General features: G+C 42.9%; 1 protein-coding gene across 3 annotated transcripts in view; it reads left to right on the top strand.

The window, feature by feature from the left end:
* Positions 1-27,633, top strand: part of NARS2 (asparaginyl-tRNA synthetase 2, mitochondrial) — a 132,624-nt gene that overhangs the window by 33,461 nt on the left and 71,530 nt on the right. For 2 of the 3 annotated variants that reach the window (XM_085299246.1, XM_085299245.1), the window contains 7 exons: positions 2,212-2,310; positions 2,714-2,751; positions 4,198-4,264; positions 5,888-6,025; positions 7,285-7,382; positions 9,568-9,594; positions 15,575-16,395. In XM_085299246.1, coding sequence (XP_085155372.1) covers positions 2,212-2,310; positions 2,714-2,751; positions 4,198-4,264; positions 5,888-6,025; positions 7,285-7,382; positions 9,568-9,594; positions 15,575-15,719 — 612 coding nt within the window. In that variant the 3' untranslated portion in view covers positions 15,720-16,395. Of the gene's footprint in view, positions 1-2,211; positions 2,311-2,713; positions 2,752-4,197; positions 4,265-5,887; positions 6,026-7,284; positions 7,383-9,567; positions 9,595-15,574; positions 16,396-27,633 lie in introns of those variants that run through there. The other variant, XM_085299244.1, reaches the window with a different exon arrangement.

The raw sequence follows: 27,633 nt of genomic DNA, 5'->3' as shown, positions 1-27,633 counted from the left end.
GCCTAATGCACGTTTAGTGTAAATGAGAGTAAGTGCAGTGAAGAGGCCAATGCCTGACCCACGTGTCTGTCTTTCTTTCTTTTTTCTTTTTTCTTTTTTCTTTTTTCTTTTTTCTTTTTTCTTTTTTCTTTTTTCTTTTTTCTTTTTTCTTTTTTCTTTTTTCTTTTTTCNTTTTTTCTTTTTTCTTTTTTCTTTTTTCTTTTTTCTTTTTTCTTTTTTCTTTTTTCTTTCTTTTTTTTTGCCAAGAAAAGACCTCAGTCTCAAACCTGGAAATATTTCTCAGATTGTTTTTCCCATACCACCCACAGTTCTTTTCCACAAGAGGAAGCTGCTTATGTTGAATGCTGTGGGAACCTAATTGTTACTTTATCGTGCAGTAAGGGGGGAAAAAGTGCTAATTAAACAACATGCTTTTCTAAAACCAGATGATACTTTCATTTTCTAGAAAGAGGAAGCTTGATGTAAAATCACTTCGTCTCTGCCTGACTGAAACCAGATGAATTGCCAAGAACTTTTCTAATTTCATTTGCATAAGCTTTTTTCTAGCTACTTTGAAGAAAGTTCAAAGCTGTTTGGTTATTTGCCACTCAGCAGCAGGAATGCTGGCTTTTCATGTCCTTTGTGTTTCAGTACCAGTAGGGGTAAAACCATTCGTTTGCATATGATAACGCTGTTCCTTTTTAAATAGAGGGTCTAGATTCATGCAGGAGTCTGAAAGTTGCATTTGTCTCCAGAAAATTCAAAATAAGAGCTGATTTACAAGCTTCTCTTGGCTGGTAGTATGCAGAGGCTGCTCATCAGCACAGAGTAGTGTTTCAGTAGTTGAAGACACATGATAAAGTATGCTCTTCTAAAGATGAGAGCTTGGACAATAGGCCTGAAATCTAGTCTTGGCTATGTCACTAGCCCAGCTTCTTCTCTCCATTTTCTTTCCTTGTTTTTGCCCCATAACACTGGTTCCTTGTGAAGCAGAGGCCTGCTTCTCCAGCAGACTCTGCTGACTAAAAGTCACATTCATCTTTTCCACGTTAGTCTTCCCTGGGCAGTGGTTAGGGACCTGTTCACTTGGACATCAYCGGTGGATACTTTGCTTCTTCTCTCAACTCTGCCATTACTGAAACAGTCTTTATGCCTACAGAAAGAGCAGAAATGTGCATGGACATCAGGAGCTGCTTTTTAATGGAAAAAAAACTGGCTCCTATCCCAGGTTGAGATGAAACACAGTCAAGCTGCATCACTCTTGCTTACAAAGGAGAGGAGGTAAAGAGGAATTTAGGAGAAAGTCRTGAGCATCGGAGCTCCACAGGCATTGACTCCCTGCTTTACACAGGCATGAGGCTATGARGAGCAAGGGGAGCTCGTTTGCCAGCATCACAGCCAGTGTCTTGATCTGCTTTGCATAACCAAACAGGGAAACGACTCTTTAAACAAGATGACCAAAATACACTGAGGCCCTATTTGGGTGCTTTTTTTTTCTATTTAGAATCAAAGTGGCATTTGTTTAATTTCTTCATGAGTGAAGTCTGTTTTAACAGATAGGTATACCCAAACTGGACGTTAATGTCATGTAGCTTATCCATATTAGTTTAGAGAAATTCAGCCACGTCTTTGTTTCTTATTTCTCAAACATCCCTGCATTGATGTGCCCTCAACTTTTGCTGCCCATTTATCTCTTTGCTTTGCTCTTACTGTGCAGGATCTGTGTGGCTGAAGTCTGTCTGACTTTACTCAATACATTTATTCCCTTTTCCTTTAGTTCTGCCTGTTGTAACAATTCTGGTTTTCTGGTTTGTTGTTCATTACAGGAAAGGTATCTCACTAATAATCAGTCTGAGACCAGTCACCACAAATGGTGATAATGTGCTTATTTGTGCTTTGCCAGGGGGTTGCTGGGGTTGTGGCAGCAACGATGAGGGCTGCTGCTTGAATATTTTAGATGTACTTTTTTCACTGAACAGATTTGAAGATATTGAAGGCACCAGCAGATACTGAAACTCTAAACCTATAGCAGAAACACGAGTTGCATTCCTCTTTGGCTGTGGGCAAGCCTCCTATTAGGAGCGCTAGCAAACTAGTACCTTTGTGCGCAGTCTGACCATGCAAAAGGACAGAAGCTCCTTCTGTACCCTTTGCCTGATGTGTAACATGCTTTACTTAGTTTGGGACATAAAACAGTGTTAATTTTTCATGCGCTTCTGTTTTCTCTGTTAGGTTATGGAGGATCTCTTCAAGACAGCAACAAGTACTGTACTCTCCAAATGTCCTCATGATGTCGAGCTTTTTCATAAATATGTAGCACCTGCACAGAAGGTAATAAATGCAATAGGAAAGAGTTGCAATCCTTTTATGCCTTTTCGGTGCTCTTGACAGTAGGAGACACTTTTTTTTTTCTAGTATACTGTGCTGAGCTGCGTTAGCTAACTCTGAAAAGSCAAAAAATCAGCCTGATCTTCTACRATTGTTCAAGCCAGTACAGACAGGACACAAAGCTTTCTGTAGCTAGTATGTGTGGCACAGTTGTGGCTGCTAAATCATCTAGCTACGTCTGACTGCTCAGCTCCAAAAGCCAAATATTCTTTCAGCACTGAGTGAGTGGTAGTGGATTTTGACCTACGTCTCAGAAATTAGAGGGAGGTGACTTTTCTACATTTTCACTGGGCCCCTGACTCCTTACTAGTAGCTTTACATTTTTGTTTTTCTTGTTTTAACCAAGGGCAGGTTGGAACAAATGCTGAAGAAGAGATTTGTGACGTAAGTACTTCTATTCCAAAATGATCTGGAAAAGTGTTTTTGCAGGGGGGATCCTTTTTTATATATCTTCCTTTCTCTTCCCAAATCAGTGTCTTCTGAAAAGTATAAATTGCGGTTGCTGTTGTCCTGTTTTCCAGTTGCCCTTCCATCTCCACATGAGACTGGTATATRTGTCTGCTGTTGTCCTTTAGCTTTTGCTGTCCTTCCAGCACGTACCAGAGCAGAGTTCAGCTTTAGTGCTCTGCCTTCTTTCACTGCCTCTTTTATACTATTTAAAATCCTAGTTGGTTTTYTATTGCCAATTGCTTGTGCTACATTTTTTCCAGTTTTTTACGTGCTAAAGAATAGAGGAGATTTTGGTTTCCTTCTTTCTTGGGCCTGCAATCATCTCTCTTCTTCCCATCCTTTCCTGGCTCCTCAAATAGGAGGTTCTACATTCACCCCAAAAAGCCTTGTCAGGCCGCTCAGTCCATCGCTAGTTTTCCTATTAAGCAGGTATAGCTGCCTTTTACAAAAGTAGCCACTTTGAGAACCTCAGGTCTTATATTGGAGTGAAATTTTCGATCAAATTAGTGCAGGATAAGACAACCCAAGCACATGGAGCAATATCTTCCTCCCAGAGGTATTTTTTCCAGAAGCTTTCYATATATTAGGGAATACTGTAGATTGAGCTAGTTCTTTAGGGAACTTGATTAATAATTGGATTTAGCTGATGATATAGAGATATTAAATTATCGTGACCAGGTTATCCTTCTTTGTCTCCACCACATGTGTGTGATATGTGGAAAACTTGTCACCAAAGTATCTTCCATTGAATCTTGATTTCCTGCTATCAGACKTGCAGCATCTTTCACTTTCTTTGCTCTGCCGTGGTGCTGTTTTTTCTTTCTTTTATTTTATACTGATAGAAGTCAATAGAGAAACTGCTCTCAGAACTGTGTCAGAGCAATAGAGAAACATTGTTGAAGCTAAATCTTAGAATTTTTGCAAAGTAAAATGAAAACGTTTGAGCTACTAACTCTTTGTACCTTGGACTGCCATTTTCACATAACATTGTGCTGAACGCACTGTTGGAGTTCCTTGTTGATGGTACAATAGTTTCTTTTAAAAAAGATAAAAAAGATCAAAATTAGATGAAATAGTTCTTTGCAGAACTCATTTCTGACTGAAATGCAGCATTGTGGTAATGCGAAAGTGTYTTGAGAGCTTAGCACTTCCTGTCTTGCATCTAGCTGAAGCACAGGAAAAAGGTAGGGTTCTTGCCATATAAAATGTAACTTTTTGGTTTCCATCCAAAAAAGCATTGCTGGGAAGTCTGACATCACAGCACAAGTTGGCCTGGTAACGGGGAAATGCTTCCTTAATTTTCCTATGCAGCACTTGGCCAGAAAATTTTCTTGTTATTCCTTTCACACTTATCTCAAAAGACTTTTTTTTTTCTTTCAGAATTTCCTACAGTGAAGCAGTGGAAATTTTGAAGCAAGCTTCTCAAACTTTCACTTTCAAGCCAGAGGTAGGTAATTGCCTGGTTGCTTATCCCYGCGTCTGCTGGTGTATACAGCCAGGCTGAACTTCGTAGATCTCAGGGAAGCCTTCTTTCTCACTTTCTGATAGTGCAACAGTGTTGTTACTCAGCAGAAGTTTATTTATCTTGGTGTGTTTGCTCAGTGGGAACCTCAATACAACTATTACCCTTGAAAGGTAAAATGGGAATTTTGTAGCAGTGGAGCATGTAACATTTGTAGGGAGGGAAGAGACATTTGTAGGGAAGGGATGAGTTTACTGTTGGGGCTTCCGGGCTTTGGCGAAGACCTCTGCRTTTCCCATGTGTGAGTACTGCTGAGTGTATTGTGGATTCAGCAGCAGTCATCTCAGGAGGGTTATTGCAGTAGTCTCCAAAAAACAAAATGGTATTTAGGTAGCACTGAGAATTTGACACGGACTAATAAGGCAAAACCTTGTCAAAATACYGTCTGATCTAGATGTAGGTAAAAGGATGCCTTGTTTTTTCAAATGGTAAGTATTGCCTAGGAAAAAATATCACATGCTTGTCTTCCTAGCACTGTTAGGTTACATTCTTTTGAAAACCGTATTTTAACCAGTTTCAAGCACATACACTAGTAGGGTAGTGTTCAAGGCAGTACCATTCTCATGTGTTTATTAATTAATGTTAGTATCATTTTGCTCCAAGGAACATAACCCTCTAGTTTAGGGAGTTCATAGTGAGTTAGATAATTGTCTGGTATCTCTGTAAAAGTGAGTGTAGAACCCCCAATCCTGTGTCTAAATGTAGCTACAAATCATATTTGTGGTGCCATCCCCCAAATCACTGCTGTACTTCTGTTGCAAAGGAGGTGAATTTACTAGATGGCTGTGTTAGAGCAGGGGGTTGAAAAGAACCATCTCAGTGAGATGTCTACTACCTTGACCTGAGACAGAAAACTCAGGATTCTTTTAGACCAGAAGAGTCAACAGAATATGCATGCCTCTCCTGCCACCACCACCACCCCCTGCCTAGCCCCTTGCAAATTCTTTGTGCATCCTACCATGGGCTGGAGATCTCTAGTCAAAAGTCACAGAATTTATAGCATTTTACGGGAAGAAAGCAGAAGGGATGAAGGGCACTGAGAGAGTCCGATGTTTCTGGTAACAAAGAGTTAGTTGATAGGATGCTGGGGTTTATTAAGTGAGAATTAATGTGGCATGTAACAAGACACAACAGGGAAGAGAGCAGTGGATTGAGCAAATATACTTTCTATACACCAAAAGTAATACTGAAATGAAGTTGGTTTACTGGGTTGAGTAAGCCAATTTTGGATGGGTGCCTATTTCCCTTAAGCTATCTGGAGTAAGGGGGGTTTTTGCTCTTTTTTTCTTCCGGTGTGATACATCCAACAGGGATGATCTGGACCTGTTCTCTGGAAGTTAAAGCATGTTATTCTAATGGCCTTGCTCTGCTTTAAAATCTGCAGAACTATGTTTTTCTGCTTAGCAAATTTTCTCAATGAGAAGTTACTGTTGCTGGTTTTGTGTTACTGAAAGCTGCACATCATTCTTGTGCAGGAATTTTGCTATGTTTCTTGCCACAGGTAAGATGCCCCAAAGCAGGATCCCAGGTCTCTTGTTCTTTTTACAGTGGGGCTGTGACCTCCAGACTGAACATGAGAAGTACTTGGTGAAGCACTGTGGTGAGGTTCCCTTGTTTGTGATTAACTACCCCTATGACCTCAAACCTTTTTATATGCGGGACAATGAAGATGGACCTCAACACACGGTGAGTCCACTAGTCATCATTCTACCTCCTTTTTGGTTAGGCATCTGTCTTAGTCTATTGATAAGTAGATCAGGATACTTTTCTGCTGGTTCTCCAGTCAAGAAGTCTAAGATAAGCTGTCAGCTTCTCCTCTCCAGTCTCTGTTTGCTGTTGTAGGAGAAATCCCCAAAGCAAGAGCAGGATGAAGATTCAGGAAAGATATAAGCAGGGATATCTTATATATATATATTTTATTTAAATTACTTAAAACAGAATTGCCGTAGTTTTTTCTTGTTCTGAGAAACTTTTGTACTGCTAGGCAAAATGCTTAAAACTGCATGGCTCCAAGCAGCCAGTGACTCTTCTGTCATGTAGATCTACTGCAAGTAATCCTCACATAGCAGATAGAGACAAGAAAAAACCTTTTCTTCTACAAGTCCTGTGCTTTGAAGATGTGATTGCCTAATTGAACTGAAATAACCTGAAACCTTGCTTCTACTAAAAAGAGTGATTTAGCCTACCACGTGCCACTGCTGCTTCATTTACATCAGTTCTTGCAGCAGTTCAGCTGTGAGATGAGAAAAGTAACCTTGCAAAATGAAACAAAGAAGAAAACCAGCCCAAACCTAACACACATGCAGATGCTGACATTCTAATCCTAACACTTAAATCAGCATATCAATACCATTGATCCATTGCTATCATTACCGCTAGAGCTGGCTCAAGGAAAGGGGGCAGGTAGAGGGCAAACACATGTCAGCTTCAGCTTGTGGTCAGAGCAGTTTAAACTCTTGAGGAAATCAGGGTTTCAGAAAATTTGCCTGTGTGTCTTTCTCTGCCAACTCCTGAGTTGCTGTTAGTTGCTGTTCTTTGTACCCTTTTCAGGCTTGCCTACGTGCACAGGCTATCCCACGAGAATAACCTGATGGGACTCAGTTCACAGCCCCTGGTCTAGATGTCCTCCATCTGGAACATCAGTGCCCTTGGTTAGATTTTGCTTAGGCTTACTGATATCTACCATTTGTAGCACACAGCCCTCTCACAGCATTTTCTGCCAAGCAAATTCCTTGATTTGATGCAATTAAGCAAAGTGTCTTCCCTTCCTGTCAACAAGGGACATTTCCTGCACATGCAGATAGTTACCAAAGTGTCCTGGACTCAGTAGATTACAGTAGCTTTTTATTAACAGCCTGGCTCTGCTAAGTGTCAACCATCTTTTGATGTAAACTGTGTAGTTATATGGTGTGACTTACATTACATTTCTCTTTCTTTATTCAAAGGTTGCAGCTGTTGATCTTCTAGTACCAGGAATAGGGGAGTTATGTGGAGGCAGCTTGAGAGAGGAGCGACTGCCCTTCATTGAATCACGCTTACAGAGGTACAGAAAACCCGGAGGTGCCATCAGACCAGCCTAACTGGAGAGTGTTTCAGCAGCCCTCAGTGGTAGGGAAGCCAGAGGACTGGAAGGACAGCTAACACTATTTTAAATGTCCTATTTGTTGGCTTTCAGATACCTATTTGAGTAAGYGATTGCTAACTGGTAAAGAAGGTCTTATGCTTCTGTTGCAGGTRTGCAAAGTACCTGTGTTTTAGCTCATTACGGAAGAGTTCTGTTCTGGGAGAGAACCTTTTCTCTGGCAGACAGGGCAGCAGGATGCCTCAGTTGTGAGCAGACTGTCTAGGGCCAGAGCTGGTCTGAGGCGCTTCATCTTTGAGCCTTCCCTTCCCAGCTCACGTGGCTGAGAGTTGATGGCGAACATGGAAGTTGTAATGTAGACAGAGCCTAGATATTTTTGTCACCACATTGTGTAACTGAGGAACTGCAGTTTGAGTCAGAAGCTGCGCTAGCTGTGATGTGACTGGCCTCGATGGCATCTTTTCAGAGAATGCTGTTCTTTGCTAATGGTTTGATGGGAAGCTTCATTAGGAGTGGATAGGATCTGTGCTGAGTCATCTGGTCTCTTTGACAGTTTCCTTCCCTGCTTCTGTGTTCGGGTCTGTGCGACTAAGAGTGATTTTAGGCTAAATTAACTCTCCGAGCTTCAAATCTGGTGGTTAGTTAACAATCATTGGCGTTATAGATGGGGGAACCCTCCATGGACAAGTACTCCCTGGATCCTGTCTCAGTTTTCAAAAGAACCTTTCATTGCTTGTCTGAGTCAATTTGTGCCAGTCATACCCTTGTACAAAGCAATTTTGGAGGAAGATTAATCCCAGAGTAACGTCATTTGCACATTGTGAATGACTATCACTTAAATCAGCTACCCGCTCACAGAAATGTATCTAGTCAGTGGAGAAGAGCAAAATCCATTTCTGCATAATGAATCCAAAAGGCAGGGCAATTAAAATCACCACAACATTGGTTCCTAATATATGGTACAGGATGATATTATTCCCTGCATTGCTGCTTGTTCTCCCTCCAAACTCTCCAGAGACAAGCATGCTTCAGCTGAGGCCAAGTACCGTGTTGCCTGCTGCACTTTTTCATTTGATATTTTTACCGAGGGGTCAGTGAGATCTGTAGTCCGCTGATGTCAAGGYGTGGAGTTAGAGAAGGGGTGCATGTAGGGGTTAAAGCCAGACTTTCTTGTTTGACCAAAAAAAAAAAAAAATCACGGGAATTACTTCCAGCTACAGATGATGCTTTTTCAGTGACTTTAAAGTACAGCTCTGCCTTGAAGATGATCTGGAATAAAAAAATGGAAAAATAGCACCTCTTATCACAGGTTTTTCTCAGTTTTGAGTACTTGGGATCTGCTCTGCTGAGCCAAAATATTTTGTTCTTGCTTTTAAACCTACTTCTTATGGAGCCAAYGTAACTGAGAGATGAAGAACTGGATTTTTGTCTCTTTATTCACATTTCATGGAATAGTCCTCAAAATCCTACAGGGACAATTTTGTAATGCACTGATGATTAGAGAAGTGGCCTCTTTTGGCTTACAGAGAAATTTTTGCATTGAGAGAAGTGGAAGAAACCTGAGCATCATGCCAACTCTGTGAGGGCAGGAAGGGGAGAGAAGTTGCACTAGTGGCAATTAGAAACAAATATTTAGTAGTTTTACAGAAGTTATCACACATTAGTAAAGCCATGGAAGTTTAGTAGGTTTGTGCACTAAAAAAGGAGAGAATTTGCATCATTCCACCATTCTGTAGCCGACACGTGAAGAGATTTTATTTGTCTCATTCGTAAGTGAGATCTAGCTGCGTATCATGGTAAATTTAATATGCAAGCCTGTACTCTCCAAACACTCAAGCAGAGTTTTATCAGTGTGGCTAAAATTAAGAATATGCACGAGTCTTTGCATGAAGTTGCAATCAACTCTATATGTTTACAAAATAAACTATATTGTAAGAAGGATATTGGGAATCTGTTGAAGATTGTCTGTCAAGTACCAGAATCCACAGGGCTTATCATGTATTCCGCTAGTTTCCTGCCTTTTCTTTTTGGACTGAGTTTAGTTCAGATCCTCTGTTTCATACCAGCGTTCTCTTCTAGACAAGTGTTGTTTGTACAAATCTACTATTTTCCTTTACTTATGAGAGATTTTCTTTTTGTTCCATAGGTTGGGACTTGCAGATGCCTACCAATGGTAAGAGAATTTCTTGGTCTGTACACTGTATTTTTTCTTTTGATACTCTTTAAACAACTATTTCRGTTTTTGATCCTGTTCTTCAGAGGAGAACTTGGCCCAGTTGCCTTGCCATCACTGCCAGTCTAAATGGAACAGCCAGTTCATCTGAACAAAATTTAATCTAATGTTACTTAGTTTATCTTCCCAATTTGTCCACTCACAGCACAATTCATTCCTGYCATTATTGCGTAAAGTGGATTAATTTACAGCCTGTCAGTGAATTTTGATATTAAATCATTAAACTGTGTCCAAAATTGAATAGGTTCTCACCACTGCTGCATGAGATAAACAGGGCACAGAACTACAAGCAATTTGTGACCTTTACCAGTTCTATGAATAACTCCCTTTGCAATTGACAGGGCAGYTGGGTCGAAAAATTTTCCCTAACAAAGTAGTTGAAGCAATTACRTCTGTCCTCCTAAGGAGACAAAACAACCTTTGAATTAATGGTCCAACCTATTAAAATGACAAGATTTTTATGCTTCTCTTGAAGAGTGTTACTTGGTATGCACTTTGTCATAACTACTAAGAGGGTGACGGTGTAAGAGAATTTTAAATTTAGAAGAATATGTTCAAATGCTCTTCAATTTTGGAATGATCGTTATGGATACTGTCATGATAGAAGTGGAATAAGTGTAGGATTCTTATCCTCCCYTCTTCCCACAATATGAAATCATTTGGAAACAGCCCAAGGTACTGCAGACCTTTATATCATCCATATGCAAACAGGRTGAATGAAGTGTCTTCCTGTAATGTTTACATTTATGGGCCAGAATAAACCATATCGTTTATCTGACCCAGAGCATAACTCTTCAGGATTTCTCTCTGTAAATTATTGGAGCCCATAGCTTCTGTTCATATGAAATATTTCTTGACAACCATACAGTTTAACTTAGACTGGAGGTGATGTCTATGTCCCCAGGTAAGACTGCTGGCAGACAGCTGTTCACATGTCCGGTGTGCTTTCTCAGAAAACTGCCAGTCTGTGGTAGGAGGTAGCACTCAAGTTGAATCCATTTAGCATGTTTTGCTTGTTTTTGTCCTTTTGAAACTATTGTGAAATACTTGGAAAAATCCCAGGACCCCAGATRATGCTTTGTAGGCCAGATTGTTGTTTATCTCCTGACTCTGACTAGCACCTGGTATTCTAGAGGAGCATAGTTAGCAACATTAACATGTTTAGGTAATTGCATACTAGGTGTACTGGGCAGGGAAGTATTATCTTGACCAAGAATGATCCATGGTTGGKTTAGATGTGGAAATACAGCCTGAGGAAGCCTGGTGTTCAGTGCCAGAGAGCCTTCTTAGCACTACTAAGATGGTTCAGTCTTCCYTTAGGCTTCCTTCAAGAGAGAAGACTAAGACTTTGTCTATCKCCAACTTGCAATTTCATGTGCTATGTCACAGTCACATTCTGGAGACTCTTTCCTCCTTTCCTGTCTGCACTCCATCCCAGATGATGCAATTTCCCTGAGAAGGTTAATGCTGTTGGTACCCCCTACTGTAGTAGGGTCTGGTGTAGTAAAGGGGCACAGGATAGGAGTATCRTGGGTTGCTTCTGGACTCCAGTCCAGAATCTGACAGAAAATAGGAAGGTGGCTTTGCCAGCATCCATCTTTTCAATGGAGATTGATTTCAGTCTCTCCTTCCATCTCTTCATTTTAGTGATTGGATTTAGTCTCCAGAGCTGGCAAACAGACTCTTTGGAGAACAGTTGAATCTTTCCTTTTGAATGGGCAGCCATATGAAACATGATCCCTTTTGAAATCCTTTATATAGCTCAGTTGATTAGAGCGTGGTGCTAATAATACCAAGGTCATGGGTTCAATTACTGTGTGGACCACTCATTTGAGGGTTGGACTAGATGATCTCCAGAGGTCCCTTCCMACCTTACCAATTCTATGACTCTATGTCTGCCATATGTCTGTTTCTACTTGTTTTCTTCTCTCCTCACTGAGCATGAGGATATTGTGGGAGCTTACTACCTCTAGAACTGCTTCAGGAGTACCTTGCATGTAGGAGAATCGTTGAGCATAGAGGCAACTGATGATCTGAAACTGTTTTGCTTTTGCCCATTCCTGCCTTTCAGRAAGCTTTTCCAAAAGGTAGATGAAGGAACATTGCAGAACCCCTCTGAATCTCCTTCAGATGGATATATATTTCCTGTTTTGCAGGTTTCTTTCCATAAAGAATGATTTGGAAAACTATTTGGCTTGGTTTTACAGTTWTTTTATGTTATTTTCATACTGCTTCCTTCAAACAGTAAATAGAAAAGAGCTCAGTACTGTAGATGGTGACCTTGGCTAGACTGAGAGAGATCTGTGAAGATGAGGTGGGAAAGTCAGGAGATCGAGGTTTACTCTGGGAAGTTGTTCACTTCCTCTGTGCCTCTTTCCACCTATYTTTTGCCAGTTCAGCCTGTTAGACCTGGAGGGCAGAGACTGAAGTCTCTGTGGCTGTATGATATGAATACTAGGAACCCGAACCTGATGGCAGACTCCAGGTACTGGCTTAACACAAGCAATAACAAAACAGGTACTTTGCCATGATCAACTTCCACCACCAACTTGAKCAGCATTTCTGGTAGTCTTTCAATGTATAAGACCCATTTCCTCACTCTGATTTTCCTTGTATGCACAAATGGAAAAGATAGGATCATATTGACCCCTTTACAGTCCAGGTATCTTTCTGATCTTCTAGTGTAATGCTCGTGCTGGTACGTAGCGCCTGATGAGGTGTTATCTGCTCTCTCAAATGGGACGTTACTATGTCATCTTGGCGTTGTTCCTGGTCTAGATGGAAAATGTTGAGCTGAATTTTTGTTGAAAATATTCAACAAAACAGTCCTTCGATTTTTTTTGCACAATTTCATTAGTAGTTTTTCATTCCCTGAGTTCTCCTCATTAATGTATTCTTTTCTTCCTGTAGAATACTCAACTTTACAGACTGTGTAATGTCTTAGTTCTCTCAGCTGCACTTTTCTTCTAACTGGCTGATGTGGGTTTCGATATAACAAGGGAGATAAATAAAAGACTCAAGGTTGTATTTGTTTTGAAAGGAGACCAACAATATAGTCTGCTTATGAATGGTCACTAGGAGAGCACTGCTCTTCATAGTGCATTGCTGTGCAACACAAGAGCTTATGATGATATTAAAAGGATGCAGGTTTTTAAATGGATGAAAGRAAATGCTTTTCTAACTTGGCACATAACAAGCTCCTGGAATTCACTGCCAGGGGATGTTGTTGCAGCACATAGTTTGGTCAGATACAAATCTCAGAAGAACTACCAGTCCTCTAGGTCCAGGGCATGAACTCTGGGGCCAGCTGGGGTCATGGAAAAATATTTCCCCCATGAAATAATGCTGCATATTCCCCTCGTTGCTGATGGAGGGCTCAGGCCTSCTTTAGAGTATGAGCTACTGGGAGAGATAACTGGTTTTGAGGTGAGAAACATCCAGTGTCTGGAGATTATTGAATAAARCAAACCTCAGGGAGCATTTTCCATCCTGAAGGGAATTTTCTCTTCATCTGCAGGCAGTTACTTTTCTTTTTATCTGAGAAGAATGGAAAATTTCACAATTCCTTTGCTCCTCCTATGCACAGTCATCAGAAAAGATTCACAGGCCTGATCCACAGAACATTTAATTCAGTGGACTTTTTCCATTAAACTTTAATGGTTTTGGTTTCCGTCTTTTCTTTGCCAAAATGGCTTCTGAAAGTGCTTTGAGATCTACAGGACAAAAGCATTGGATAAGCAAGGACAGAATTTATTATTGTTCATCTGTAAGAAGCTGAGTTATTTCATCTCATTTACAATGACTTTATAAATTCTACTGCCAGCAAAAAGGAAGAAAAGATGCTAGACTCAGTCTCAACTATCTTTACACTGTCTGAGATGTGCTCRTAGATGTCATCAACTCTGCTTGTACTATTATTTAAACTACTAGTTGCAGCTAGACTTGTCACCAGCTGGTTTGCCAATTCCACTCATGGGCAGCGCCCGTATCCCTCAGATTTATGAGATCTTATTTCACAATAGCAGCTCTGTGCATCGTTTTCCTTGCAAATCCTTAAAAAGGTGCCAGGGAGAGCTCCCTGGAGGCAGTGCGCAGTCTCTCAGCAGACGTCCACGTTCTTCTTCATACAGTCTTTATGAAGTGCATAGAAATGAAGACTCCCTGCTGTTGCCCAGGCTACCTGCATGTACTCTAAGCAGTCCTCATCATAGGTATGGGGTGGATACAACTGAGCCTTAGCTAAYCAAGGCAATATCCAGCAGACAAAAAAACAGGTGGGTCTCAGGACTCAGGAAACATATGTCCTACTCTTGAGTCTACTGTTCAACTTGCAGCATTGACATAACTGCACTTTTCTTTATGTGACAGTACTAGGAACGGGTAAGAAGTTCTACTTCTGGGTTTACTACTAAAGCAGTGGAATGAAGGTAGAAAAACACAGTGAAAAAAATGAAAATTGAATTAATTATAAGAAATGACTCCCCAAATTTTACTGCTGTTAATGAACTGCAAAGGAAATAATATTTGGTGATAATAAAAGGCATGTTGTCAAGCTGAACTGCCAGAGTAATCTCTTGCAGCCCTCAAATTTGTTGGGGGGGCTATTTCTATTCTGCAAATAGAGGTGATCAGTCACATTATTTGGCTTCATTCTGTTAAAAATCTCAAACCAACAAAATGCTTAAACACGTGAAAGTCTCATCAAAGACCATAACCAGGTGTCTTTTTAAAGACTGGCACTATTGATATGTATTTAAGTGTACTTGCTTTTTTTAAATAGAGATGGGGAAACATTCATACATGAAGATTAGAGTTATGTTATACATCTGGAGTCACTCAGTCCCTTACTAGTATAAAGAATAGCAGCTTTGTGGCCTGGCAAGCTAAAACGTGACTCCATAAATGGCAGAACCATTGAGATGTTTTTTCCCTCCTGTGAAAATAAAAATAAAGCTGTTGGTGACAATTGATAGCTGCAAACTTAGTTCTTGTGTATCACATCAGATAGAATCTGGCTGGGGAACAGGGAAATCTAAAGAAAAACCATCCTAATCCTCTGTGCAGCATTGCAGCCACAGGTTGACACACACATATTTGGAATATGTGCTTCCAAACCAGGGAGCTGAGATTTCTGTGGGCAACAGGTACTGTTCTTCAAAATTAAATGTCTTGTTCCAGATCTGAATTTTGGACAGGATCTGTCCAAGATTTTTTGCTGACCTAGCTGTGGGAATAAATGAATCAGGCTATAAGAGTGATTGAAGTAAAAGGAACTAAAAGCCRTCATAATTATCTTAAAAGGAAGAAAGAAATTTATAAAGAATATTTTAGCGGGCAGCAACACCTATTTAGTCTGTGTRACAGTCTTCTAAAGAAATTACTGGAAATGAAGTGACTTAGACTACTGAAAAGACGACTCAACAGAAAATGATAGAATCTGTTGTAGGGCAGATTTCAGCACCAACATGGCAAGGGTTAACCAAACCCAAGCAGATGACTCCTGTCCCTGACCATGGGAATGWTTTGTGTTGCTGTAGGAGCCTTGGTTTGTGTCTCTGCTTGAGATTTAAAACTCAAAAAGGTGTTCCCATTATGAGCAGAGCTATAATGCTAAAGCTGTTCTTCGTATCCCAATGATCTGTTGTTCCTAAACCAAACAGGCTCTCGTATATGGGCAAGAGCGTAGCTATGCTGGTTTAAATGCATCTGCACTTGGGGCTTTTGCTAGTACAATTTACTTGTCAGGGAGTYGCACCTTTTCGCACCTCTGACCAGCGCAGGCTGTGTTGGCAAAAATGCTCATRGTTAGGGTCAAAAGGAAGTAATTAGGATGGAAAGCAAAACCCTAGGTAAAAAAAAGCTCTCTCTGATTSCATCAGTGTAACCGTGCTGTGAAGGTAACTGTTTGTTTAAATTACAGGTATCTAGACCTCCGAAAATTCGGCTCAGTTCCTCATGGAGGCTTTGGAATGGGGTTTGAACGCTACCTGCAGTACATCTTGGGAGTGGACAATATCAAAGATGTTATTCCTTTCCCCAGGTTTTCTCACTCCTGTCTCCTGTAGCTCCACAGTTGACTCGCACGGAGAAAACTGCTGGAGTGACCATGTGCATGTAACCTATTAGCACATGACCAAGTGTGATGATTTATTGGGAGGGCAAGAGGATTTTTGTAWSAGTGAAATTTAGGTAAATGTAATAYYAAGTTATAATATATTTTCTGGTGAGATTATGGAAGCACACTTGCAATTAAGCTGATAATAACAGTTCATGTCTTCAGCACCCTTCCAAGTATTAATAAATCCCGCTTAACTAAAGGGTTAAGATTCTCCTGAGAGTAGCACAAGCCTTGGAAGTACTGAAYAAGCATTGTTGGGAGGTAGTGGGGATTTTTTTATGTAAAATGTTAATAAGGAGGTGTGTCCTAAAATGTACTGGGAGCTAGGACTACTGTGAGGCTTTAATAGGCTTTAAATAAATGCCTGCGCAGTGCTTTGAAGATGGAGTGTTACAAAATTACGAAGTATTGACCTTGCTGTGATGCATTTGTTCTTACAAAAGGGCAACAGTAAAGTATGATTCTCCCCACCCAGAATTAAAAGCAAATTTTGTTTACCTTGGACAAATCAGCCAAACCTTGCAAGGCAAAACATCATACTGTAACTGCTGGAGTAAATTAGGTGAATATGATGTTTGATCTTGTGAATCATCAATAAAGATGTGYACTGTGTTGTTTTGTAACTCTGTATGGTTTCTTCTTCTGTCATAAAACTGGCACTCAGCATCACAGCRTTTCCTTCAGTCTGTTTGGTAGATGTTTCCTTTTCCATATACCCTCATTAGCTGCACAGCTTCTGCAGAAGGTATCTGTTTTCTCTCTCCAAGAGAGCACATGTTCATAGCAGAAAGAAATGTTCTGTTAGATGAGAGTTCACTCATATCACGGAAGCCAACWTGCAGTTTAGTGTATGTAGTGTTGTTTCGCTTGTTCTTATTGAGAAAATATATGCTTATCTGGACAAGCACATTTTTCTGTATTTCAAAACAACCAACATGTACTCCCAGCCATTGCATTTGTATTAAGTAATTGCTTATCATTATAGGATCTGAACTCCTTCCAGTCTTCAATGGATTTATGCTCTCAGCCTGCCTGCCAGGTAGAGAAATATTCATTTCTATTTTGAAGACAGGATTGAGGGCAGATCAGGTGACTCACCTAAGGCAAWTGGAAACCAGGCAATTTGGGACTTGGACTGAGGATTTCCAGCATCCTTCCCTTCTAAATTATCACCATCCAGCAAATGGTCATTTGCATAGTGCTTACTCCTATGAAGCCCAAGACTGCTGCAGTATAAACAGTATACATAAAGAGAAAAAGATTCCAAGGTAACAATCTTATTYGCAGAATCACAGAATGGGTAAGGTTGGAAGAGACCTCTGGAGATCATCTAGTCCAACCTCCCTGCTCAAGCAGGGTCACCTAGAGCATGGTAGACAGGGTTGCATCCAGGCGGGCTTTGAAGATCTCTGGAGAAGGAGACTCCACAACTTCTCTGGGCAACCTGTTCTAGTGCTAATATTGCTAATGAACCCAGTGTAAATTGGCACATAAAATGAGAAGTGGCTGCAGAACAGCCCCGAAGACTTTTCTTCTGAGTAGATGGAAGAGACTGAAAAATAGTAATCAAATAGCATTGCACTGATAATACTGCAGTCATGGTTCTCTCTGGTAGGGCTGTAAAATGCTGCACCTGCAGTATCTAAAAATATRTGTTCATGTAATGTGGCACCTGCCATGTTTGGGTTTGGTCCGTGGCTGGCRTTCGTACATACTACAGTCAGGCAGATAACCTCAGCGCGAGGCTGTTGTTCTGGGGCGTTTCTTGCATGTGTTGAGAGTGTTGAGGCATCCCTTGCATGTCAAGATTTCTTTCATATCTTCTTCCTCCACTTGAGTGGGCAGGTGTTAACTGTGCGTTTACTGGTTTGTGATTTCCAATACAGCCTGAGTCAGTAAGTCCAGTTCCACAAAAGGTTTCAAGCACCTGCCTTGCCTTTGAAACCACTGAGAAGTTCCTAAATCAGACAACTAAGTATCTGCGTGTGTTTGGACCATCTCCACTTTTAACGGGTTGTCTTAATGTGGGCCGTCACTGACTAAGCTGAGCCCTTATGTTTTGGAATAACTCCTTTCAGCAGAAGGAAGTGGAAAGAGTACAGCTGCCAAACAGCCCCATGCATACCGTGTTCCTAATTAACTACCAATTAGCAARGTGTCCTTACTGAGATCCTTAGCTGTTGATTCTGTCACAGCTGCTGTTAGTAAGAGGGTCTGAGCTGGAAGCTCCTCCATTGAAAACARAGTAGGTGGATGGCAAAGCCATGTCCTGGCTGCTCTTACCCCTGGAGCAGCTTCAGGGTAGCTGGATAGTTTCAGGCCTTAGTAAGGTGTTCTCAGGGCCGAAATGCAGGAGGCTGTTGATCTCTCAGCAAGGTGCGGAAGCTGATGGGCAGGGAGGGGCTAAACAACTAAAGGCAAAAAAAATGTGGAAAAGAAGATAATAGAAGGTGCCAGAAAGTTGCAGGATGATATGGCATGATTGACAAGTTAAAGGGAAGGACAGCGGGAGTGTTTTAAATAGGCTTGCAGAGTGGTTGTCAGGGCCCATGTGAGGTGRCAGCTTGCAAGATCAGAGGGTTGGTGCAATCCACCCTTCATTCTTTGCCTTGAGAAGGTTTCTGTAGGACAGATAGAAAAGGCTGAACCTTTGATTTGTTTACAGGCAGGTGTGGAAAGAAACGTCAGAGGTTTTTTTTTTTTAACCTGTTCTCAACCATTGCTGAAAGGCAGATTTCAAACAAAGATACAGCAACGATGCACTCCGAGAGATTCTGGAGGTGTTTCTCTGGCTGCCAGTTCAAGAAGAGCAATCTCCCTGGCCTCCTAAATGAGCTTGATTTATGGGTACGTGGCGAGGGAGGGTGTCGCATTTGTTCTCAAGGTTGGYGTTGTTCACCTTATGATACATGCATACATAACACCGGTTGGTATTGCCAAGGAATGCGCTGTGTTTTCCCTGGGATTTCCATCTGGAATGTCCTGCATTTCCTTTGAATATCCTCTCAGAATGAAGTGGAAGTTGATCTAGAGGACAAGGGAGGCTGTTCCTCTTGGACACGTGGTCAGGGAAATGTGCTGAAGATTTCTTAGACTCAAGTCATTTCCTTGCTACATGTTAGAATCTGCCGTCCTGCAGTGGTCGAAACCCAGTAAAAACTCTTAACACTTCTTCAAGTAAGAATCTCTTATCCTTTGTACGTAGGAACCATCTCTTAGCCTGAACATGCGATGCAGTAACTCATAGCGGGGTTAGGAATGCAGTGAGCAGTCAGCTCTTAAGCGCAGGTAGCCAGCATCCTTTCAGTGGGTTTTTTGGAAGTTTCCGTTCCTGAGGCAGCTGCCATCACCTCTTTTCAGGTTTGTCCTCACCCTGAGCTTTTGAGGTAAGAATCAGCGACATGTAACTGAGTCTCTGGGCATGCAGCGTTAGGCCAGAGTGACGAGAGAGGACACTCCCGGGGATAAACCAGCAATGCCATGGACTTCGCCTAACCAAGTGGAAGCCTCTGAGAAGGGTGCTAGGGAGTCTTTACTGGCACAGGAATTTTGTCTGTGTTACCTGCATTCATGCTSCCAGCCCTGAGGGAAGAGTAGCCCGGTGATCTTCTCTGCAGTTTGTTCAGTTGTAGTTGTAACTTGGAATGCCAAAACTTTGATGGGAGATTTAACGTATAATTTTGCTAGACTAATACTGATTGTTTTGGAAGTAGCTTATAGACGTGTTCGTCTTTGGGGGAGAAGGGGACTAATTTGCTGAGAAATACTTTGGTCATCATTCCCACTAAATGTGTGTAAAGAGATAAATGAGACCTTTCTGCTACTGAAACCCAGAACAGTAGTTATTGCTGTYCTTTGAGCTTCTACCTTAAGCTTAGGGAGAATTGGGAGATTGATCCAAAGGAGAAATAAGGAAGATTTTGTATAAAGACCATCAAAGTCCTAATTTCCTCAGGTCTAACCAAAGCCACAGAAGGTACAAAAATGGCGGTCTCAAAGGTGAATTTATTGTTTTGTCTTACTGTTTGTTGCAAAGCCCTGAGCTGCTGAAGGACTGTAAAGTTTTATTTTATGATCCTGCTGGTAAAGAGATGCATGTAATTTACTGTACGAGTTCTTACAGACTTGACTAACAACAAGTCTGACCCAGAGTTCAAAGAAATTATGGCTCCTATTGCTTTATAGCTGCTGTCAAATATATTATCTGTACTACAGTTGTGTCTCAATGCCTTCTGCACAAGGTGTTAGGCAAAGATGCTGTAAAGAGAGAGCTCTTGCATCCTGCAAGCTTTCATGAAGAGGGCAGGAGTGGGACAAGACTGCAGCCATCTAAAAAACGTGTACCGGCTCCATCAGAACTTGCAGGCTTGATTATGGGTGAAATGTGGGTGAAACAGCTTCAAAATCCGTGTTACTCTTACTGTTGACGCTATTGTACCGTGGGAAATTGAGGCATCGAGCAATTAAGTAACTTGCCCAAGGTTATCAAGGATGTGTGGCAGAACCGTGGACCTGACCCAAATCACCTGATTCCCTGCTCAGTGCCTCCCCTCGAGACCTCTCTGGTTGCCTTTGGGTGTACTGCCACACTAGAAGCAACACAGGGTGTTTGCAACTGATCTGGTTTCAAATGCATTTTTGACATTTCTGAGATCTTAGACTCTGTTTCAGTGATGTGTATCATTCCCTCTATGTCCTGAGGCCTTTCAAACATAGCAGTAYGTATTTTACAGTGCTGCTGTTTGGTTTTATTTCTCTGATAGTTGACTTTTTTTCTGAATAATTTGAGGCAGCCAAAAGAGTACATTTTTTGATTTCTTCGCAAAGCTTGAGCTATGCTCACAGAGCTTAGCAGGAGCTTTTTGCTCTTCACTGATAGCTGCATATTTTACTTATTGTCTCCAGCAGGTTAATACACYGATATTTGCGTATTCTGTAAAGATGGAGACCAAAATTTTAAAAAGTAACTAATCATATGAGTTACTGACCAAAAATACACAAATTGCTGAGAAAAAAAACATACTGTGGTCTGGAAGGGGGCCTCAGTAAGCCATAGTAAATATCTAATTTCTTTGTTGGACGATTCTGTATGCTTTTCCGTGACTTCCAAGAGATGCTAGATCTTAAGCCACAGGGGAGAATAATTATATTTCATAGTCACAATGGCTTTGTGTAATATTCCTATGGTGTCTTTACCTTCAAAGTGACTTTTGAGCATTCAGTAATGTCTCTGAYGCTCTTTGAAGATCTCAAAGATCCATCTAAATGCTGAATGTTGTGATTATGCCGGATTAAGCCACGTGAAGTAGCCTTGTGACCCCTATTTTCGGAGACTCAGGCCTCCCGTTTTCCTTTGCCTCCCTTCATGTTGCTGCTGCTGTGCTGACGGAGGTGCTGCTGGAGGCTGCCCGTCCAACCTTGAGACAGACTGAGCAGGCCCAGACAGCCCCAAGCCCTRCTGACCTCTCTCTGTTTGTGCTACCAGGACTGCTCATGCAGCACTGAGACATCTGATGCACTAGGTGACTGCAGAGTGGTCAGGGACAGACAAAGAGACTTGCCTGAGGCTATGGAAGGAAGCAAAGTTGGAGCTCAAGTCGGAGAGTTAGACTTCCAGGCTCTCCTTCGTGAGGTCAGGGCACGTTTCTACCATCTCTGCATGAAGTTATGGAAGACCAGTTCTCAGCCAGTGCCAAGCAGGGTGGCCAGTCCGCAGCTCCAGATGATCCAGCTGCAGAGATAGTGGTGTGACTCTAACTGGCGATGCTTGGCATGGTGGAGTCTAGCAATGCCATCTCTGTATAGCACAGATTGAAGTGACCTCTCCAGCTTAAATAAATCACCATGTGTGCTCAGGCTTGCCCAATAACATGCACCGTGTCATGGTCACCAAGCAGGGGCTCTGCGTAGCTGTCATAGGACAGGGGTGGATGTGTTTTGGGTGCCTCCTTCTAAACATTYGTGGGCATGGGTGCTGCTTTCTGTATAACCCAACACATTTGAACTTTGCCACTTGCAAAATGCGAATAACGATGCAAATCAAATCCGAGGGCCTGGTTTAAACAGTGACCTCAAACAGTCCTTCAAATCTCATTAATAATGATAGGATTAATGAATTATTATCATTTATGGTGATGTAGGAATAGCATGAGCTTATTTGTTAATGAACTTGCCAGATGACTTGCCTGACATGATTATATTGCTATCTCCTTGGAGCACATGCCCTGATCTTAGCACCACATTACTCCAGTCCCTGACTGAGATCTGTTACCATCTGTAACAGCACTGGCATAGAAAAAGGAGGAAAGTTTGTGCTAAACCCTCTGAGATACAACATTATGAAATGTTTGTTTCCCAGATTATTAAAAACTCAAATAGCCATCTGGCCAAAACCAGAGATGCATATRGCTGTATCTACAGCTTAATGACATTCAGCTGTGAGGACGACTGGTCTGCAGCTTTTGAGACTGGGAGATGGAGACCATGCTCTGCCACTAATCTTAGGGAAGTCTCCTCACAGCTGACCTTGGTCTTTTTATGGCCGATGTGCAGTTGCAAGTTCAGCTAACTTTTAGGAGGTGTCTGAAACTCAAAGGACATTTCAGTCAGGAATGTAATACGCCTYTTATGCCTCCAGCTGGCCTCAAGTGCTGTGAAACCACCAGAACGTGCTACAAGCACAGGTTACTCTAGTGATGATCCTCACTGTTAAAGATGTCCCGTATTTTAGGCTGCATTTGCCTGGCCTCAGCATCTGTCTGGGGGATATCACTGTGTCTTAACTCTCAGCAACTTGAATTTGCAAAGTTAGGCCTGAAGTATGGTGGCAACAGGCTTTCACGTGCCACTTCAGTGGCTTAGCGTTGGTAGGAGCTGCATGGGGCTCTGAAAATAAGGCCACTGTGCCACCGACTTCATTATGTTTAGCAGGCGTGCTCTCTCTCATCTATAGCTTATCTGGAGTAGAGCTATACTGCTGTAAATACAGCACTCGGTTATTCCCTGTTCTTGGACGGTGATGTACAGCAGAAAATGGGACCTGAGGATCTCCTTCCTCATGAGTCATTGACTTCTGCTTCTGCTCTCAGTTTCCCTATTTGTACAATAAAGATAATAAGATTTATGTGCCTCAAAGCTCACAAGCATCACAGATATATGCAGACTGCTCTGGTCTCTTTAGCTCTAAGCTGGTGTGTGTTATACAATTGTAAACAAACGTGGAGATGTATTTTCTAGATAATTTACACTTTTCAGGAGAAGCCCGAATGTAATATGACAGCAATGACTTCCTTCTAATAGAATTTTTAGTTCATTATATTGACTATACAGTGCAAGCTCATATCCTGAAGGGGTGTCGCTGGAAGGAGGAATAGGGGGGAAAGCATCTGTTTTCATTCTGGCTTCTGTTTTGACCAGCAAATATAATGGCACATGACCGCTGAGCCGACAGTAATCCAGTTACAAAAGTCTTCAGAGTTACTGCACCAACCAAATTAAACTTGATTACATCCAATTATGCTGAAAAGCCAGACAACAGCTCTTAGCTTGGGGTGAAGTAACTTCTTGCGATCGCATGCGGGGAGGCCTCGCAGGGTGTCAGGAGGATAATTGCTCGTTTGCTCTACCGCAGAGCACCATCTGCTCTTGGAGTAATGCGTAAGGATGTGAGGATATACCAGGGTCGGGTAAACAGGCAGGGGAGCCGAGCTAAGATTTCTCCCYGCTTGTTTTATTATGATTTGTTTTATGGTTGCTTGCCCAGAGCCCGGCTGTAGTCAGAGCCACGTTGAGCCAAATAGTGTCTGGAGAGAGAGTCCTTCCCATACCCAGCTCATATGGTCTAAACAGGGAGAAAAAATAAATAAATAAATGCAAAGAAAAAGAAAAAAAAAGAAAAAGAAAAAGAAAAAGAAAAAGAAAAAGAAAAAGAAAAAGAAAAAGAAAAAGAAAAAGAAAAAGAAAAAGAAAAAGAAAAAAAGGATGAAGTGGCCTCTATGCTTAACTCAGAAAGCATCCATGTCTGGAGCACAGGCTGGTGGTCTTACCACTAGGCAAGGTTACCCTGGTTTTCTGTCCTGAGAAGATGAGAAGAAAATTTGAAAACTCCCATTTCCCTGCTCTTCCTCTCCCCAGGGGAAACAGCGTAAGTGAAAATAACGGTAAACAGAGCTGCCAAAAATGTATCTGGATCTAGGCGGAAGAGTTTGCGGGAGGAATTCTGATCCATTTCCTTCCAGATGGATAGACTAGATGTAAAGAAGTTCCAATCTGAGCCCCAGATTTGGGAATATTTCAGTAGCATCTTGGTGTGGTTTAGCTCCAGGCAAAACCACTTGAAACTATCCAGTGTAGTGAGAGAAGCATGACTGGGCTTTAGCTTGGAGTRTGGTTTGTGTGTAGGAAAATCCATTTAATTATCTTCAAGAGCAAAGAATAGAAGTGCTCCACCAGCTGCCCTGGAGCCTGGCCGAGCTGCATCCACAGAAAGGTCCAGCTCAGCAACCCAGACATCATCACTGTGCTGCCTGGTGTGTTGCCTCCACAACGATACGCCAGGTTTCACCGTGATCCCCAACAGAAAGGGGATRAAGCAGGTTTGATCTATCACTTTCCCACCACCACCTTGGAAGAGCAACACCTACTTTTCACTACTAGCAATTGGACCGCTAAGTCCAAGAGCAGACTTAGATGCATGATGACCCATGTGTCATCTCTTCCTTTCTCCCTTTTTTTGAGTCTCTGCTGAGGCATCGGAGATACGATGCCTCTGTCTTTGCCCGAACACTAGTGGAAATGCTTCAGCCTCATCATCTCAGAGCATCCTGTGCTACCATTGCCCCAGCTCGTGGAAAGCAGCCAGTGCTGTCTGTCACACAGGGGAAAGGACGGTCTTGCCGTTTGGCTTTGATTACGGGCTGCTCTTGGGGGCCTGCTGTGCTCTTTTATGGAGGATGCAAGACTCCGGTTCTCCTTGGAAGAGATGAATTTTTAACCTTGAACATTTTTTTTTCATGAAATAAAGGAAGCCGTTTGCCTCCAGCTCTGCTGCAGGAGCTGTTCGGTGAAGATAAAGCCAGGTCGTGTTGTTGCGGAGCCGGACCTCAAGAGACCGAGCGTTCGCTCCGGATGAGAAGCAGGCACGTATCGCAAAGCAGCACGGCCGCCTTTTGAAGCCCGTCCCCCTCCAGCACGTTGAGGGTTATRTTAACCTCAGCACAGGGCATTTCCAAGGGGTTAGTGCCTGGCTGGGGTAAGTAGCCCAAAGCATTTCACCCGGCTGGTCCTTAATCCCCAGGAAATGCCCTGGGGCTCTGTCCTGGCTGCCTGCACACCCAAAACCCGGGGTGTGGAGSGGGGACACCGCGCTCTCCGCAGCTTTCCCTTCTGCCAGTAGATGGCACAGCTCATTCGAGCAAATCTGGAGCGGTGGCAGGCCTTGCGGTCTGATTCTTAGAAGTTGTGATTTTTTTTCACACGTACATTTCGGTTCCCTTGCAACCAAGAACGGGGAAGTGCGCGGCGGATTCCGATTAAAAAAGCGGCGGCTGCCGCCGCGGGAAGCTCCCTCGCCCTGCTTTCGCGGCACGGCGAGGTGATTTTGCCCGGTTTTCGGCCGAGGCTGCTGGCTGCCCGCTCGGACTCCGGAGATTCGCGCCATCGGCTGGGGCCAGCCCGAGTCCAGGCTCCGCCGTCGGGTGGAAGAACAGCTTGAAGCTGGGAGAACTGTCGTGAGCGTGCGAGTGCTGCCAACTGAGAGCCGTGCTCGTGGAGCGTGATCGCTGCAACTCCTAGAAGCGCTTGGAGCAGTACTTGCGTGGCCAGATGCTTTAAGCGGTACCGGCGTTAGAAAGTGTTGTAACATGACATGTGTGGAAGAAAATGTGATCTGGCAGCACGATGCCGGAATTAACTTGATGTTCTCACTCGGAGTGCAGCCGCGGCAGAGTCAGGCAGGCACGTTCCCATGCAGCGTCGTCGTCTCAAACATTTTTCTTTATTTTATTTTTTTTGCATGGAGCTTACATTTTACGCTTGTGGTGGTAGCGTGCTTAAGAGCACGTAAAATGCAAGCTGTTTCATTTGCCCTCCGAAAGCCGTGGCAGTCTAGGGTACGCGCGTTAGCTTTTCGCAGTGGGCACAGCCAAGACGTTTGGAAAAAAATCCTTGGGGGTTCTTCATCCTTTGAATGCTGTTCAGATACATCTTGTGATATAACAAGGTCAGCAAGTTGGATCCAAAATAAAGAGTGAAAGGAGCAAGGGAGCAGGCGAACATGATCAAGGGCTGTCCCCAAATGGGTGACAACTCATTCCAGTCCAGTTCCATGCAAATGGGATAACTGCGGGACGTTTCTTTTAGACGCCTGTGGCCCGAACGAAGCGCTTTCCACGCGGCGTGGTGAGAGCTGTTAGCATAAAAATGCGGACGGGGTTCTTCGTGACCGGTTTGAAGGCTGATATCACTTTGCATCAATGTCAGYGTGAGGGAATTCCTAACCTGTGAATCATTAACGTGCTCTTTGGAAGGGATTTGTATGGTATCAGCGTATTAATAATGAGAACCGACGGTCTGTGCTCGATTATGTCTTAGGAAGTCCGTGGTAAGTCGCTGACTTCCCTGGATGTTGGGAAGACCTCTGAGATGGAGAAGATCGGTCACCGGGAAGCAATMTCTTCCCCGTGAGCGTGCAAAGCACCTCAGTAAGCTGGGGGAGATTTAGAGGTGCCGCCTCGCGGGCAGCACGAACCGATGCAGCCCCGGTGCTCTGAATACAGCGGTTCCGATGTACGTCACCGGAGAAGTGGCCTCTCCGTCTTCTCCAGCTCTCAGTCCCACCAGGCGGAGCGCGTTTTCGGAGGTGCTGAGCTGACGAGAGTCGGCCTCTGTGGAAAGATGGCTCCACGCTTGCGTAGGATCGAGCCCGCGGTTTGGGCAGCGAAAAGGTGGAAAAGCTGCCTTTTAGGCTTCTCGTTTCCCTTATGGAAAAAGAACGAGCGTTTTKAAAAATAAATGATGCACTTGTTGTTTAAGGGCTTGGTTAGTCCCCTCCTTCCAGCGTTCACAAGGACAACAAACAGTGCTCGGCTTAAGCACGTTGCCCCCGTCTTGAGAAGAGGTGCCACCCCCACCTCTCCGAGGCAYTGCAAGCTTTAATTACTGCCCATAATGTCACGATGCATGATCCCCGCTTGAACAGCGTTGAATAAAAACTGTTGGTGTGGGACTTACAGACGAGCATCCAGCCGGCATCTAGGTGCTACTGCACCAGACACGGTCCAAAACGAGGGACTGTCCTTGTCCGCGTGGGTTGGAGCTGTTGACAAAACGCAGTGAAGGGAAACTGAGGCAGGGAGGGACGATTTTGATGTGCCCGAGCAGGTTTTAGGGCARAGCTGTCATACAGAGGCAGGTTGGGGAAATGCATCTCCAATGTTGTGTTTTCCCAGCAAGTGGATAGGGGTAAACGCATTCAGAGCTAGCAAAACTCAGCACTGGAGAACTTTTCTTTCGGTGCAATTTCCAGATTTTTGCGTCTAAGGAAGGAAAAAAAAAAAAGAAGGTTTAGAGCATGAGCCTCCTCTCAGGGCTGTTGAAGGGACTTTTTGGTGGTGCCTCGGCTGGGGAAAGGATCAGACCTTGGAGTGTTTCTAGATCTGGAAGAGGATGGGTAAATCTCAGCTAGGGTACAATACACTGCAATACAAAACCCGGCTTGTCTGCGTGAGACTTTGGTGGCAGTCAGTCCCCCTTTCGGTGGGCGCTGCTCCATTATTTAAAAATCAGTAATAAAATATGAAGCTTTTATTGATTCCACTCTCCTTTTTTTTTTTTCCATGAGGATTTTTTTTTTTTTTTTTTTT

The sequence above is a fragment of the Rhea americana genome, unplaced genomic scaffold (assembly GCF_003343005.1).
Source record: "Rhea americana isolate MKP2758 unplaced genomic scaffold, rheAme1 scaffold_148, whole genome shotgun sequence".
NCBI lineage: Eukaryota > Metazoa > Chordata > Aves > Rheiformes > Rheidae > Rhea > Rhea americana.
Note: the sequence above shows the minus strand (reverse complement) of the source record. Positions and strands in the feature narration are given on the sequence as shown.